Source organism: Myxocyprinus asiaticus, chromosome 25 (assembly GCF_019703515.2).
Source record: "Myxocyprinus asiaticus isolate MX2 ecotype Aquarium Trade chromosome 25, UBuf_Myxa_2, whole genome shotgun sequence".
In the NCBI taxonomy this organism is placed as follows: Eukaryota; Metazoa; Chordata; class Actinopteri; order Cypriniformes; family Catostomidae; genus Myxocyprinus; species Myxocyprinus asiaticus.
This window is the reverse complement of record NC_059368.1, coordinates 15,609,897-15,627,032: the sequence shown is the minus strand read 5'-3', so window position 1 is coordinate 15,627,032 and position 17,136 is coordinate 15,609,897. Positions and strand designations below refer to the sequence as shown.

Below are 17,136 nucleotides of genomic sequence, written 5' to 3'. Positions count from 1 at the left end.
ATAATGAGTAATAGAGGGGCCACTCAGAATTTAGAAAGGGAAAAACTCAACAATCGGAAAGCCTGTTTTGCTGTGAACACAGTAGGCCTATACCCGTTAAACGCAAATTAAAAACTACAACAACTGCAATACTTGCCTTAATACCATACAATTTCAGCAGTGTTTTCACTTGGTTTCTGTTAAGATGAAAACAGTGTATCTTAAGCCCACTAATACCAAATGTTTCCCCTTGCAGGAAATTTGCACACATGAAATATTATCAAAACCTTATGAGTGAGCTTTGGAAAGGGCCTGAATTAATTCATTAAATTAAAACCTCATCTCCTTTAACAGGATAGTTTTCATGAATGCATGTATAGAGAAACATCTCTGAAAAGCCACAAAATGTACCAGCTAGTAAATTATGCATTCATGACAAATAGGATTCTTGCATTAGGATATACGCTAAAACAGGAAGAGGGAGAGGAAGGAGCTTTGTCCAGTTTACTTTTTTCTTCTGTGGTAAAAAAAATCAGCTGTCTCCAGTCCAGTTTTCTTAACAATAGCCCTATTGTTTGGAAAAGTCAGCTAATTTGCATCAATTTTTTTTTTTTTAATTCTGTAGGTCATTCAGTAGAAGTCATTGCTTTATCAAATTCAACCACACATTTCATGCTACATCTTTTGTTTGGACACTGAAAGGGATGAAAATGGTTATTTATGGTTAAAAAAAGGACTGGTGAATTCACTGTTGGAGTTTTTTCACTTTTATAGAATTTTGTATTATGCACAGAGGCTGTCACTATGTCTAATAGATTGTATTTAAATAAACTGATTAAAGATTTTAATTAGAAATGACATTACTATCCTGCCCTCATGAACTTAGAAAATGTCATCAAGACTGCTTTTTTGAGACTTGTGATGGTTAAGGCCAAGACCAGATCAAAACTAAGATCAAGATCAATAATAATATGCTTTAATTTGAATAGCTGCTATTTGTACAATTAATGCTCCGAATGACTGATGCATTAGTAAAGACCAGTACAGTGACAGTGGTGAAATTGTAGGTGTAATGTACAGAATACTGAAAACCCTAATAAGTTGACTCTATTCAACTGAATTGAGTAATGGTGTCTCCAAAACTTGTGTAATTAAATTCACTTAACTCGGTGTTCATATAGATTGAACTTTACTTTTTAAGTTAAGGTAACTAAATGCAAGTAGACTTAATTAAGATTTGCTATTTAAATGTTGTTGTTTCAACTTAATAATTTTCATTGAATGGACTCAAATTTAGGTCATACACAGTTTAAATAATAAAGATTATAACTGATTCTAGGACAATCATTAAAATATTCTTATTTCCCCACATAAATGCAGATATGCCTGTACTTCAGTTGCACAAGCACAAGGAGAACTGAGAAAGTGTTAAAGGAATATTCAGGGTTCAATACAAGTTAAGCTCAATCAACAGCATTTGTGTCATAATGATTACCACACAAATGTATTTTGACTTGTCCCTCCTTTTATTTAAAAAAGAAGCAAAAATCTGGGTTCCAGTGAGGCACTTACAATGGAAGTGAATGGGGGCCAATTTTTCAACGTTAAAATACTCACTTTTTCAAAAGGATAGTCACAAGACATAAGCAATATGCATGTAAACATGATTTTAGTGTGATAAAATCACTTACTAAGCTTTTCTGTGTAAAGTTAGTCTCGCGATATACAATTTACACAAAATATACAATATATTTATTTGATCATAATATGCATAACTATATACTATGTATTAAAAACAGGCTTACATAAAAGAACAGGCTTTTGTGTTGATAAAGAATAAAACAAATATATACATTTTCAGTCCAATGTTATATAACAAAGAGAGATAAGCTACTATTCTACTTTTAAATGGCTTACTCCAAGTAATACTGGATTTAGAGGGTGACAAAGCAGCAGACCCAAAAGGGCAACTATGGCAAATATTCCAGGGGACTACATATAAGGCACTTGAAGACCCATAAAAGCATGTGACTTCAAAATACATTGAAATGTCTGAAAAACAGTAGAAAATAATCAGATGGCTTCCAGACTCACTAAGATTTCACAATATTACTGTTTTTACTGTATTTTGGATCAAATCAATGCAGGCTTGGTGAGCAGAAGAGACTTTTGAACTTTTGAACAGTAATGTACATTCAACAGAATAATTCTAGCATTATTTACCAATGTAATATTTACTACCCTAAAAACAACTGGATGATTGATGTGACACATTGTGATAATAATGTTTGTTCCAAAAGACTTGTTTAAATGTATGAAACTAGTTTATTAGATATTAAAGGTATAAACTGTGACAAGACAGGCTGTCAGTCTGTGTGTTAGTGTTGGTGGGGATTTTTCAACGACTTCAGTGCAGTTACATTGTTACGTCAGTAGGTGGCGGCAAGGGAATGTTATGAGTGAGTCAGTCAGCAGACTATTCAACCATTTTAGCCAAAAAGGCTGCTTTATTCAGGAACAAACAATGCTGTGGTTATCAATGTCAGTCATTGCTATTTCAAGAGTGAATCCTGCATTTATATGCAGATATAATTCCTGAAACTTTGCAGCGTGTACGTGGCCGTTGGTCCTCCTCTTAGCAGCATGAAAAACAAGTTTTATACAAATTCTGAATGGATTATATATAGCATAGAAAGCGCACAATGAGCGCTCCCTTTATAATCACTAAAAAGTTGTCACTCATCTTCATCACGATCTCTAGCACCCCCGTAGAACCAGGCCTATTAATAATGAAACATGAGTAAGCCTAAATGTTTCCAATTTATGCAAGAAAAACAAAAGCCCCGACATGGAGTGGATAGATATAGTACACAGATATATAGAGAGAGAAAATTACCCCTCAAAAAAGTCAGTAAGAAGCTTTCTCTTCCCGACTGCAAGTGGAGGTTTATTATTCTCCATCTTTTAGCTAAAGTTAGCTTCACCGGAGCGGCGCAAAGCAAGCAGTCATGTCAATGATGTCATGCGCTAAGCGGTCTTTAGAAGAGACATGACAACTAGCCTATAAACAAATTAATATAAATTTTTGTAAATAATTCACGAAATTTACCGTATCCACTGCATGAATTTAATCAGATTTGTCATTATTATTTTTACTAAAATATAAGTATCTTGGGGACCCCCCCTAAGTTTTTTTTTAACTTCTTATGGGGGGGTCCCTAATGCCTTATGGGGGGTCCCGGATCCCCCCAGCCCCCCCTCAATTCGAGCACTGCCTAAAACCCTAAAATGACTGTAAAAATGACAATTTAAACAACTTTACAGCTAAAATAATACATGAGTTTTAACAGAAGAATTAATGAAAGTGCTTTTATAAAATTATAAGCTTTACATTTCTGACTTTAAACCCTCCAAGAATTGGCCACATTTACTTCCATTGTAAGTGCTTCACTGTAACCTTGATTTGTTTACATTTTTTTAAAGAAAAGGGATGAGTCAAAATGCTACAAAATGCTGTCGATTGTGCTTAACTTGTATTGAACCCAGAATATTCCTGGAATATAACATGGTCCAACTTGACTAAAGGGGACAGGACACAGATCACCCTAATGGCGACATCATATGAAACAACTATTTCAAACTCTCCAATGAATCAGCCAGAAAGCAACACCGCCCTAAACATGCAACACATAACAAAAATGGTTAATTACCCTCTGATACTTTGCTCTGATACTTTTCTCCCCAATTTGGAATGCCCAGTTCCCAATGTGCTCTAAGTCCTCGTTGTGGCGTAGTGACTCGCCTCAATCCGGGTGGCGGAGAATGAATCTCAGTTGCCTCCGTGTCTGAGACCATCAACCCGCGCATCTTATCACATGGCTTGTTGAGCGCGTTACCACGGAGATGTAGTGCGCGTGGAGGCTTCACGCTGTTCTCCGTGGCATCCACGCACAACTCGCCATGCGCCCCACTGAGAGCGAGAACCACACATTGTAGTGACCACGAAGAGGTTACCCCATGTGACTCTACCCTCCCTAGCAACCGGGCCAATTTGGTTGCTTAGGAGACCTGGCTGGAGTCACTCAGCACACCCTGGATTCGAACTCACGACTCCAGGGGTGGTAGTCAGCGTCAATACACGCTGAGCTACCCAGGCCCCCATTATGATGCCAGTGTTTGACTGTTTTGCACAACTGGTTGCACCTTAACAGCAGTCCAGAATACCAGTTCAGAAAGATCCGATTACTCAACATCTTTACTACAGTACCATTCAAGTATGTTATGATGTGATTAATTATTAAACTACCATTGATAAGTACATACTTGACGGGAGCTAAGGATATGAACGCAGACAGTATAGGAAGTGCCACAGAATGAACAACTGGGCACCTTGCCCAGAAACTCAGGACATCTTTGCCACTATGCTCTTTAAAGATATCAAAGTAACTATGTACTGGTGTGTATATGTATCTTTGGTACTTAGCCAAAAACGCTGTGGGTAGCTGAATGAGAGGCACTCCTCTTCAGATGATTGCATGGTTGGGTGTCCTCCATGTTTTGCGTATGTTTTTGTTGTCCTTCCTGTGTTGCATATGTTTTTGTTGTCAGAGTTACTGAAAGATAAATCATAGAATGCATAAATTAGAACAGGAAAGTTATGATTGAAATAAAAGTGATTTTATAGTTACTTCAAAGTGACATATGACTTCACAGTGAAGGCTTTAAATTCACAATTGCCTGCAGTGATGTGTGTATAATACCCAACATTTTAGTCATAAATTTGGGTCATTTTTACCATTAAGATGTATTGCATCCCCACTCGACTGAATTTCAAGCATTCAGTTAAGTCCAAACTATGGGTCAAGCATGGTTACAAAGACATATTTACCTATGCCAAACAAATCGCTTGGTCTGATCTGTTACAATAAAGATTTTACTCACTTTAATGCAAAGTACATGACATCTTACACATTTTTCACTTGCTTTAATGCAGTAATATTCTGTAAAAATAAACATCATAATGCCTATAATAGAGGTGTAGTGAGTTTTTTCACATCCTATCCCAAAAAAAACAAAAACATTTTTGGAAAAAATTTGGAAATTAAATCTTGTTCTATCATTAGATGAATTTTCATCCCTAGTTTAATGGGACCAGAGGAATGCAAAATCTTATTGCAAATATTCGCTCTTATTATAACTCAGCCATTAGATTCCCAGTGGTTAATATTACACATTTTATAATTGCTAAAAACAATGTCATGCTGTAGCCTATGTTAAAGCACTGTTCTTCTGAGGGTAGTGAAAGGACAGCTCTTGAATATTTATTGGTAATTTTGTTTCAATATGGGGTAAGACCACTTGTTACTTTTAAAGAAATTACGTTTCTTTGAAATAAGAGGTTGATTATAACCCCTGACTTTGTTTTGCATTTCATATATACTGTATTTTGTACCCTCTATGCATATTTCAGATGACATCTTATTTTTAATCTTTGGTATTTTCATCTATTAAGGCAGTAATAATTCTTTAAATAATTTTTCATTGTTATGTTTTATGCACTCTGGAATAATGGTCTTTCTCTTCATATCTGTTTGTGTCTCCCAGTGTAATGTTTTGGTCGATGTGTGAGTTGCTGTGGGAATGAGACTGCGTGGCAGGGATTTGGAGGATTCCACTGTCTCCTGGATACCAAGTGTCCTGGGTGTGCAGAGTGTCAGGCTCCGCCTTCGCCTTGATCGGCGTGACGACAGGGGGAGGGGCTTTTGGCAACTCGTTGACCTGGAGGGAGTGGAAGCGCAGAGTGGGCAGCAGTTACGGGATAGGACACCACCTACTTGTTCACAAAGTAAGTCATTAATTCACAATAACTGCAGTTAAATAGCTGAGTATACAAACCCAGACTTCCTTATAGTCCAGACGGTCCTGAATTGTCAAGGTGTTGTTTGGAATTGGAACTGTCAGAACTTAATGTGGCCAGGGGTTATCCTAGCATTCTAAAGACTTTGGTTTTTAAGTCTTTATCCCTCTTAAAGGGATAGTTCACACCCTCATGCCATCCCAGATATGTACGACTTTCTTTCTTCAGCAGAACACAAACAATGATTTTTAGAAAAATATCTCAGATCTTTAGGTTCATACAATGCAAGTGAATGATGATCAAACATTTGTAGCTCCAAAAATCACATAAAGAAATCATAAAAGTAATCGATATAACTCCATTGTTTAAATCCATATCTTCAGAAGCAATATAATAGGTGTGGGTGAGAAACTTTAGAAATTATAAAAAATAATATTTTTTACTCCAAACCTACACTTTAACTTTCACTTTCAGATGTGAAAGTGGATATTTAGAGTAAAACAAAAGGACTTACATTTTTATCTGTTTCTCACCCACACTTATTATATCACTTCTAAAGATATGGATTTAACCACTGGAGTCATGTGGATTACTTCTGTGTTTCCTTTATGCGATTTTTGGAGATACAAAGGTCTGATCACCATTCCTTTGCATTGTATGGACCTACAAAGATATTATTCTAAAAATCTTTGTTTGTGGTCTGCTAAAGAAAGAAAGTCATACACATCTGGGATGGCATGAGTAAATGATGAGAGAATTTTCATTTTTGGGTGAACTATCCCTTTAATGCTGTTTCCTCTCAAAAGCCTGTGGATTAAATTGTGCTATATATGCAAAGAAGGGCTGTATTTTCCAGTTAGGGTGAATCAGTAGAATCTTCCTTTGGAGTGTACAGAGACCTACATTTACAGTACCAATAATTTTACCATCTGAATTTAATAGGAATTTGGTTGGACAGAATTTTCAGCATGTTAAATGTAACCGCAGACATGTAAAAGAAGAATAATTGGGAACAGGCAAGATAAACACAGTATAAGAGAGGATGACATGGACAAAACGACAGGAAAAGAGAGCAGATGAGATCCTCAGTTTATTACAAAGAACTCTTCGCTCCAAAAAGATTAATGGAGATCAATGTGTGCCATTTTTAATGATTGCTGTCCCTGACCTCACCGTGGAAGAAAAAAGAAGATATTTCTCTTTTTATTTTTGCTTTTTGGGATATGGTGTATGACACCCTAAGTACTTACACAGTAATACATTTTTGTGCTATTTTTCACCTTTCACAGCATCTTGTTGCAGCAGGAGGTTTCCCCTGTCTGTTGCTATGGCAACTTGCCATGTATGAAGTAAATAACTTATTGCCGTTGTTTGTAAGGGGTAACACATCCATTTAGATTTTTTTTTTTCTTCACAACACAATCTCCTTTCAATGCTAGGCATTGGCTGGAGGATTTGGCAAACAATGGTGGCTTTTTTTTCTCTTGTTATTTTGGTGTTAGCTGGTTGATTCCATTAGGTGTTTGTGTGTGTTGTTTGTGTGAGTGCACATTGTATTGCACAGTGGGAGCATGTGCACAATCAGTGGGAATGTTTCAGGAATCATTTCCAGTCATTGGCTAAAGGCTATTCCAGGCATGTGACTCTGAAACCAGAGATAGATGAGCATTCTCTGTTTGGTTCAACAATAGCTTCCAGAGGCTATAGAACATTTGTCCCAGCCAAAGCAACATGCCATCAACATATCAAATCAGTAGTTCACCAAAATGTGAACATTATTATATGCCCAAAAGTGGTCAACAGTCCATCAGGAATAACAATCGATTCATGCCACAGGCTTTTGTCCAACTTCCTCTCCTTCTCTCTTATTTAAATGGACGCATGTGCACACTCACTGTCTCTGTCTCTCACTCTAATAGACACATGTGCACACTCACTATCTCTCTCTCTCTCTGTCTCTCTCTCTCTCTCACTCACACACACACACAGTGGTTGTCCCTCTTCTGCAGTGTTCATGGGTTTGAGATGATTGAGTTGCCACCACAATGAATATGTGACTTTAATTAACTTTTGATTTATTGGCTTCTGTATTCAGCCATAATTAGAAATTAAATATAGCAATCAGCTGGATGGGTGAATGACACCCAGCTCTGCGTCAGGCTATAAAATGGGCTGAATTTCACAGAATTCGGTGCCCACTGTACAAAGACTGTACTAAATGACCTCTTTCTGAAAAATTTTGTGTTTCTCTAATTTGTATAGAGGCTTTGGTTTTGTGAATTCTGTTTGTCACAGTTCCAGGAGATTGTTCATTGCCAATGGTTTGCTTGTTCTTTGTGGTCAGTAACATGGCTCCCCAGAAACCACTGTCTCTCAGCCATTAAAGGGAATGTTATTCCTGTGATAGCAATGCTGTGCCAACAAGATTATTCAATGAATCAAGTCCTCATATATAGACATTAACAAAAACTTTTATTTCTTAATGTTCTTTCTTAATAATCTTTCTTTCTTTCTTTCTTTCTTTCTTCACTCTCTATTATTTTGCATTGGCAAGTGCTGTTGTCATAGCAACCCACAGCTGATTATTGATCTTGCTGATGACTCATTTGATTTTGTGTGTCTGATGTAGTTTGCACTTTGCTGGTGCTGGCATTTCTGTGTTCATGCATTCTTCTTTTGTTGTGTTAAAAGCATGTGGCTTTTTGTGTTAAGGGATTGTGTAAGTCTTGTTTATTGCATTTTCTATTTCTTCTCTTCTGCATTTTGGACATTCTCTGAATTTAAAAAAAAGTTACACAACTGGGTCGAAGGTTTGTTCTGATAGGGTCACAGACAGCAGGGAAATAACAGCGCTAAATGCAAAAAAATAAAATGCAACTAAACTTATAATCTTGGGTGGGATTTAAAAGGCAAATCACCTTTTAAAAAGGAGGGAAAAGGCAACCCATATCTGTTGTTGTTGACGTCAAAGGCTGTGCATCCTATCCATACTCCACACTCTAAGGTATTTGGCCACTTGGTAGAAACTAGCCAAATTAGGCAGATGCCAACATGGACAGGACAGATTGAGTGACACCCTTAAAAACATGTACAAAACAATTTACTATTAAGCTTATGCAATTTACTGGTAAGTACTGATCAATGTTTCATTCTATTTTGTGTACTTTTGTACCATAAACCGGTGGATCTCAACCTGAGGCAGAGGCCCACGAGGGGCCCACAGATCTTGAAGTCAAAAAGGCTAAGAACCAGTGCCATAAACAGATTTAGTACTGCGGTGGTTTTTCCACTTGATGTCCAATTTACAGTCTTTCATGACAAAGCAAAATTATTTGTCATTGTGACATGATGATGCTGAACTTGAACCCAAGTCTTTTTGTTCCAGCTCTGTGTGTTTGTGTGCGTCTGGTTGGACAGGGTTAACGGCAGGGATTAAGAGACAATTGGCTTGACCTTCAGTTGACCTGGAAGCAGTTTATCACATGCAAGTATCCAAGTGGGAGGTCAGGGACAGGTCTGTTTGAAAGACAGTCCCAGGAGTGTGTGTGTGTGTGTGTGTGTGTGTGTGTCTGCGCTTGTGTATAGATGGAACCAGGAGAGCATGTATTCGAAGTGCTTGTTAGTATTCCTGTAGCTGGAGAGTGCTGATGTAGGCTAAAAGGAGGGAAAAAAGTAATTTAATGCTCAATTGTTTAACCTATTTATTCAAAGCATTTGTTGGATGTAATTTCATTGTCCACTCTACACGGTGTTCTGGTTTGTCTTTCACCTGTATATCTAACAAAATTATCCTATACAGAGCAATCCAGAAGACACATGACCTATGCTGTCTGTACACTCGCCAGCATGCAATACGGTAACCCCCCCCCCATTCCATTCCGTAGCACATTGAAGGAGTGCTGTACATTCCCAGCGTTCCTCTGAGGGGGGTGGGAAGGGAAGGTGGCAGATTCTTTGACTCTGTACAGTGCAACGGCTCAAGTCAGGAGACAGAGACAGCAGTGTTAGGATTATCCCCTAGTTTCAGCCATAGCCCAAGATGGTGGGGGGGGGGGGGCGGCTATACCCAACTGCACCTCAGAACATCTTCTGCTTGGTTTTATCTGGTCTAATGCATTAATGCCAAGCAACCATTGACTAGTACCACCACCGATGAGCAAAGTTGGAGAGAGAAAAGTGACTAAACTAAACTACTTCATTTTGGCATTCAGGCAATGCTGATATGTGCCATTGGTTCAGTGTTGGGTTTTTGGCAGTATGCTTTGATAATAATTCAGTGTTATATTTCCACTGGTTTGCCTTTCTGTTTGTCAAATAGAAAGCTTAGCTTAAATGTGATGCAGGCACATGTGAAATTATATCTGCTGCTTTTCTTGGATTTTATTGTGTTGTTGTGGGATCAACCAACTCCATTTTTAAATGTTAGAGTTGGCTGTCCCACCAGAGATTATTTAGCAGAGATGCGCCACTTCTAATAAAATGAATGGGAGAAATTGGAATGCTCAGCCAAGGAGCTCTGAGCCCAATGGTCAAAGGATGTTGACAAAAAGAGCCAATCACCTTTTTTACAGTTAAAAAAGCCAATCCCCTTTTAGAGACAGACATCGCCTGTCAATCAACTCGCTAATGCACATTAGCTATACAAGATGGGAAAATTGTGTTTTTTAGCATAATATGAGGCAAAGAATCACAATTTATTATTCCAGTATTGTCAGATTTTATTGCTGATTTGAAAAATGTTCTTTGATCGTAATCTTGACCGACCATTTATGAGATTTTGGTCTTTCTGCACTGCACTGGCATGACTGGAAATAGCCTCCCGAGAGCGTTCCAAAGATGGCCGACAGTGTACTGACTTGCTAGAAAGAATTTGGTCCCATGACTCGAGTCACGGTCATTTTATATTTACAAATACGGTACATTTCAGGTTTTGGTCTAAACGTCGTAAGAAAGCCTACATTATTTTGAAGGTTAAGTCACCAGAATAAAAATGTTGTCCTATTGCATTTATATAGTACCATTGGCCTTCAGTATTCATCATGTCAGCAAAAAGTTTATAAATAGGGCTAAAAATAAAAATGCAAAAAAAACAGGTAATCCGATTTACAAATTGTTTAAGAAAACACAAGGATTTTTGTTGTGTCTATTGTTTTATGGATATGGTGGTTGAAGATTCTGGAATTGTACTGTAACTATTAGGTCTGCAATTCTAGACTTGTGAATTTATAGATTTTTAAAAAATGCATGGAGAATCAGGTACATTCAATTTTACGCATCCCAACAGTCAAGCACGTAGATTCTGGGGGGATGGGGGGGAGGTAACCCCCCCAATAATCAAAACTACCAAATATAAACCCCCCCCCCCCCCATATTTGTACTACAATCAATGGAAACGCAAAGGATTAATTTAGCTTATTTGGTAACATTACTGGTATATCTAATCGACTGTGAGTTTGTCATAAGACCAAAAAAACTAAAGCCACCCCCCCTCTGTTGCACAAGTTGGTATTGCCCAACTAATGGAGCAATCTCACCTAACAGAACGCTTCATTGCTGCTGCTTGACTGGGAGAGCACGGAGTTTAACTACTTACAAGATGAAGAGAAGCGCTGCCCAGCAGACAGTTTTGCATTTCTGGGCAAAGAAGATGGACAGTAAATGAAATAAAACATGTTCTCAAAAGGAGATAGGATGGTATTGTATAATTTAGCTAATGACACTATAACTATCACCATATCCAGATACTATAACTAGCTAGCTACTTCACTGGTATTTAGTCCCATATATCAGTATAAATTAACAAGTTAGCGAAAAAACAACCTTGAGTTATGTCAGCTAAATCAATGTTAACGAAATCCCATTATAAGCAACACGGTTGTTTAAACTGGAAGCACCTTTTGTGTCGCGTCACGTCATGACGGACTGTTGTAGTCATCTGGCCCATGGTTTCTGAATGTTCTGAAGTGAGGTGAAGCTTCGACGCTTCCAGTGTGTGAACATCTGTACACTTCCATTTTATTTTTTACTTTCCACATTTGTTCCCCCACTTTTACTGTAGTATGTGTTCCTCTTTAGTGGATATGATTTGGACATGTTGTTGTTATCAGATCAAAGGTGACGTAGCAGCAGGGTAGACCAGTCAGAAGAGAAAGAGGAGGAACAGCTGATCAGGTAAAGATGCCATTCATGAAATAAAATACTGAGGCAAATAAACACAATTTAAAAGATAAGTGATTAAGTCAAGTCATTTTTATAGTGGTATTTTTCACAATACAATTTCAAAAACCACTTTACAGGACGTAATGCCTGGCTTAATGTCATATAATATTTTAAAGTATCCAGTGACAGATCTTGAACATTAAGTTCAAGTCTATATTAAAAGTGTCCTCTCAAATTATTAGTTGTTTAATCTGGTTAATGTGGATATATCACAGTGAGGGACAGGATGAGGACAGCAGCCAGGCAGACATTTCAGATGAGCAGGTAAGAATTAAACATTTCTAATAGGGAAGAATGTTTGATGATACACAATCTACAAAAGAGTACACTATGAAAGTGGAGTTTCATTTAATGAGATGTATTTGGTTTGTAAGGATAAGATGTATTTGGATGTGTTTGGGGAGTTATTTGGTGTGTGACAGTGTTTCTTGTCATGTCAGTTTCAGGGATCAGCTGAGCCCTAATACCCCTGAAGGCTATTAATTACATATTTTTCATACATTTATTTAAGAAAATTCGATAAAATGCTTACAAGAACAGCTGTGTGCCAATATGATGTTTATTTAAATCAACTAACACAATTCAGTCCATTTGTTTTTGGCTCTGCGTTTTGGGAATCTGGCGGCACTAAACGCTGCTGTGGTGTAAATCATTCCGCAGGCTCCGCATCACATCAGCATACGACTGTGGCAAAGGGAGGATGTTAGGCGCCCAGTTGCCATGACGACAGGAAGGGTAAGATGTAGCGACTGCGGAGCGCGCCGTGGTATCGAGAGCGCGCGGCGGAGGCTCTCAGTGCTGGCGGGGGTTTCAGAAGCGCAGAATTATTGAGGCCGGTCTGGAAAGCGATAGAGGCACGGAAGCGGACGAGTGAGCATTTGGCCGGACGCCTTTGCACTATTCTTGACATTGTTGATAACGAATCCGCTCCAGCGCCGAGTGGTCGGTGAGTGTTTATAAATGGAATATTTGCTTTGAGTGTCGCTGACTTTGCTGTAGATAAGAAGACGTCGCGCAATGCAACACTGCTCGTAAACATGAATACACACGCATGGTGAGCTGTGCTCTATTTTTAATCGCTCTCTCATACAGTTTTCTGGACGTTTTGCTGGGTACCGATTTTTTGCCTTTGGAATAAGAATTTATGACTTTCATGTAGCTATTGGAAACATAGAAATAGATTAATGTAATTACGCCTGGCCTGGCTGTTGCATGAGAGAGAGAGACAGAGCGCGTGCAGGTGAGTGACAATAATTTGATCTTTAGAAAGTGCATATTAAATTAATGAGGACTTAGGGTCGTGCACAAGGTCTTAAATACAAACAATAATTAAAGAAATAAATCATTTCTCAATATTTTGCTACAAAATGTTACATATGTTGCTTGATGTTTTGTGCAAACAACTTTTTGTATTCTCAGTAATTCATCTTATTTTATAGATTGACAAGATTAATACGAGTTGTGTGCATAATTCATCTTATCAATATTATTTTTATTTGCATAGCAGAGCTTTCTGTCTATTGTCTGCAATGATTTCAGAGAGGACTCATGAAGAATACACTGCATATTTATGGCATGGCATATTTTTATTTACTATCCACCTTTTTAAAGAAATTAATTACAAATATTTGTGTGATCTGTATATTAAAATATAAAAGATTCTAATGCATCAATGTTGTTAGAGAAATAAATATACACTTATTTTAGTTTTAGTATTTTCTGTATTATTTTATTTATTTATTTTAGTTTTAGGAAAAAATTATAAAATGTTTATTATGAGTTTCTTTGTCCAAAAAAATAAATAAATAATGTAAAAAAAAAAAAAAAAAAGAAATTCTAAACCATAACTTGATGTTTACAAGCTCTGTACTCTGAGGTACAGAGTTCAAAGGGACACCTAAAAAAAGAGGGATGAGCAAAGAAGGGGAAGTGTCTGTCAGGCCAGGCGCCACAGCTGGAGGGGGAGGGGAGGAAAGTGAATCAGGGTTGGGGGAGGGGGACTGAGCGAGAGAGAGAGAGAGTTGTAGAGCCGAGGATAGAGACGATGCTTTTATGTGGCTCAGTGTCGATTTCCTCCACACTCACAGTGTGCACAGTGTAGGTCACCTCACAGCATCATCATCATCATGCTTTTGTTCTTCACATAATTAATAACAGGCCAGTTATTTATGAGTATGTTTGTCCAGTATTAGCCCATTAAATATGGTATTTTGGTATGCAGTATGGGTTATGTTTTTTTCTGCTTAATTTTTATCCATTTTTTTAATTATCCACCATTGCAGGCACATCATCTTGTCTGGGTCACTGTGATGTCTCCAGGAACAACAGCTAGTTTGCTGGTTGCATGACAGGTTGCATTGTTTGGGCTGTGGACATGCATTTGTTTTGACTTTTAGTGCTGTTGTGTTTTGATTTCTCAAAATAGATGTATTGATTGTTATTCGAATTCAAACTGTTTTAGGTTGACTTGCTGTATTTTTACAATGTTCATGGTACTGTGCATTTAAATACGCATTTAATGAATAATACAAATTAACTGCATGTCCTTACTGGGTAATTATATTGTGGAGCTTCTTGTACTTGCATATTGTTTTTGCTATTACTCTAGTAATTAATAAAAGTACCGTAATTGGGGCCTGGGTAGCTCAGCGAGTATTGACGCTGACTACAACCCCTGGAGTTGCGAGTTCGAATCCAGGGCGTGCTGAGTGACTACTGCCAGGTCTCCTAAGCAACCAAATTGGTCTGGCTGCTAGGGTGGGTAGAGTCACATGGGGTAACCTCCTCGTGGTTGCTATAATATGTGGTTCTCGCTCTCGGTGGGGCGCGTGGTGAGTTGTGTGTGGATGCTGCAGAGAATAGCATGAAGCCTCCACATGTGCTATGTCTCCGCGGTAACGCGCTCAACAAGCCACATGATAAAATGCGTGGATTGACGGTCTCGGATGCGGAGGCAACTTAGGTACATCCTCCGGCACCCGGACTGAGGCAAGTCACTATGCCACCACAATGACCTAGAGCACATTGGGAATTGGGCATACCAAATTGAGGAGAAAAGGGGAGAAAAAAAAAAAGTACCGTAATATATGTAACAACAGTGGCTCAGAATTTCATACTGTCTACACAAATCTGTGTGTGCGTGTTGGAGAGTTAAATGATGAGTTGATGGTTCGGGATTATAAAAGTTGTGGTTTTGTGTCTTAGTTGCTTTTTATAACAGGGTTATACTGTAGTTCTGCAGTTGCCATTAGGAGTAATATAAAACATTCATTTAAATGTACAGATCCACTGTCTAATGAAACCCCTAAAAAAGTAAGTTTATTTTGTTTATTTTGTTTAAATAGACTAATAGACTAATGTGCTTCTTATAAAATTAAAAGTTCTAAGTACATGACATGATGCAGATGACATAGTATAGGGAGTCATGTCAGTATTTGACAGTTTAATAGGGTGAATACAAGTCAAACCTGACACTCAATCATTATCTGTATATTCTTCCATTTAAAAATGGCAATAATTTAATCATAAACTAGAATGAGATAATATTTTCTACTATTTTAAAAACTATGCAAATGAAAGATAAAGTGTCCCAATTTACCTTTATTGTCCCTACTTTTGCTTTTTACTTTCAATCAGAAATTGTCTCGATGTTTGCACTGTACTAAAATGAATAAAATTAATGTAAATACACTGTAAAACATTTCTAGTGTTGTTTTTTTCTCTCTCTCAGGTCTGATGAGTATTCCTGCTGCTGTATCAGTTCAGTCAGGGGGTGGAGAAATGCAATCACCTGGGGCCATTAGCCACTCCTTCCTCCCGCCCCCCAGTGGAAAAATTCCAGGTCGCAAGAGGGGTCGCCCACCCTTGAAAAGGCACCCGGAATATCAGAGTCACTACCCAGAATCCCTCCCACCCATTAAAGTGCCTAAGAAGAGAGGGAGGAAGCCTGGTTTTAAGGTCAATAAATATGAGAATGTTTGTGTCTGCTTATTTGTAGGCCACAGGTATAAGGCCTTTCCCTTTGTCATTATGTTTGCCTTGAATGAACTGAAAGTCATCTTGGGTAAAGCATCTCTCTGCCAAATGCATAAATGTAAATGTCATTGAGTGGTACATTTGAATGGTCTAGAACAGATTGTGTGCATGTAATACTTAGGACTGTTTAGGCAGAAGAACAGACCAGACTAATGTTTTGTGTGTGTCTGTATATGGGTACTGTAGGTCTGTGCACATGTCTGGTGGTGACTGTGAGAGAAGGCAGTGATAGAGTGTGTTGCACTTTGACTGATGTATCTGCAGTGTGCTGCTGTTGAGTTATTTTTAGCCATATGTGCCTGAGCACACGCCTCATGATGTTGCTGCTGCTGAGTTAAAGAGCAACACACCACCATAGTGTGTGTGTGTGTGTGTGTGTGTGTGTGTGTGTGTGTTAGCATATTAGCAGTGGATGGAGCACAATACATTCATGCTTACCCAAACCGGATTGCTATTGCTTTTCTTAGCAACCTAATGTTAGGGACACTTTATCTGTCATAACATGTATTATTACACCATTTAATGGTTCATTAAAAGGGTTGTTTTATTATCCTTAATATCAGGATATTTTTTAGCCATGTTATGTAAATTTCTTTAAAGACTTTAAAAAAATAAAAAAAAAATTTAAAAAAAATAAAACTAGTTAATGGCTAGATATCTTAGTCTTGTATGAACACATAGGTCACATACTGTACACTCTGCAAAGTTTTGGGAGTAATAACCACATTTACATGCATCAATGAATTCTCTAAATGATCTTTGTGTGTGTGTACGCGCACATGATTGATATGATTACCAAAACAACATTTTAGCTTTTGCAGCTGTAAACAAGAGACTTGGAGAACAATTTAACCCATTTAGTGTTAGCTTTTTTTTGACCAAAGTAATATTAGGGACTGGAGACATAATATCACCCAACCATTATCTGCGATTATTCATAAGGCAATTGTTCCTAGCAACTATGATGGAGAGAGACAGACTGGCATCAGAATATGATAATGAGTCAAGACACATACTTTAGCTTCTGTGATTTTCCAGCAACATAT

General features: G+C 37.9%; 1 protein-coding gene across 4 annotated transcripts in view; it reads left to right on the top strand.

Moving 5' to 3' along the window:
• The window catches only part of LOC127416426 (sex comb on midleg-like protein 4), a 33,384-nt gene that overhangs the window by 3,168 nt on the left and 13,080 nt on the right, over positions 1-17,136 (top strand). For 2 of the 4 annotated variants that reach the window (XM_051655786.1, XM_051655785.1), the window contains exons 2-3: positions 5,584-5,824; positions 15,786-16,012. In XM_051655786.1, the coding sequence (XP_051511746.1) occupies positions 5,620-5,824; positions 15,786-16,012 (432 nt within the window). In that variant the 5' untranslated portion in view covers positions 5,584-5,619. Of the gene's footprint in view, positions 1-5,583; positions 5,825-12,863; positions 13,002-13,080; positions 13,296-15,785; positions 16,013-17,136 lie in introns of those variants that run through there. The other 2 variants (XM_051655788.1, XM_051655787.1) reach the window with 2 other exon arrangements.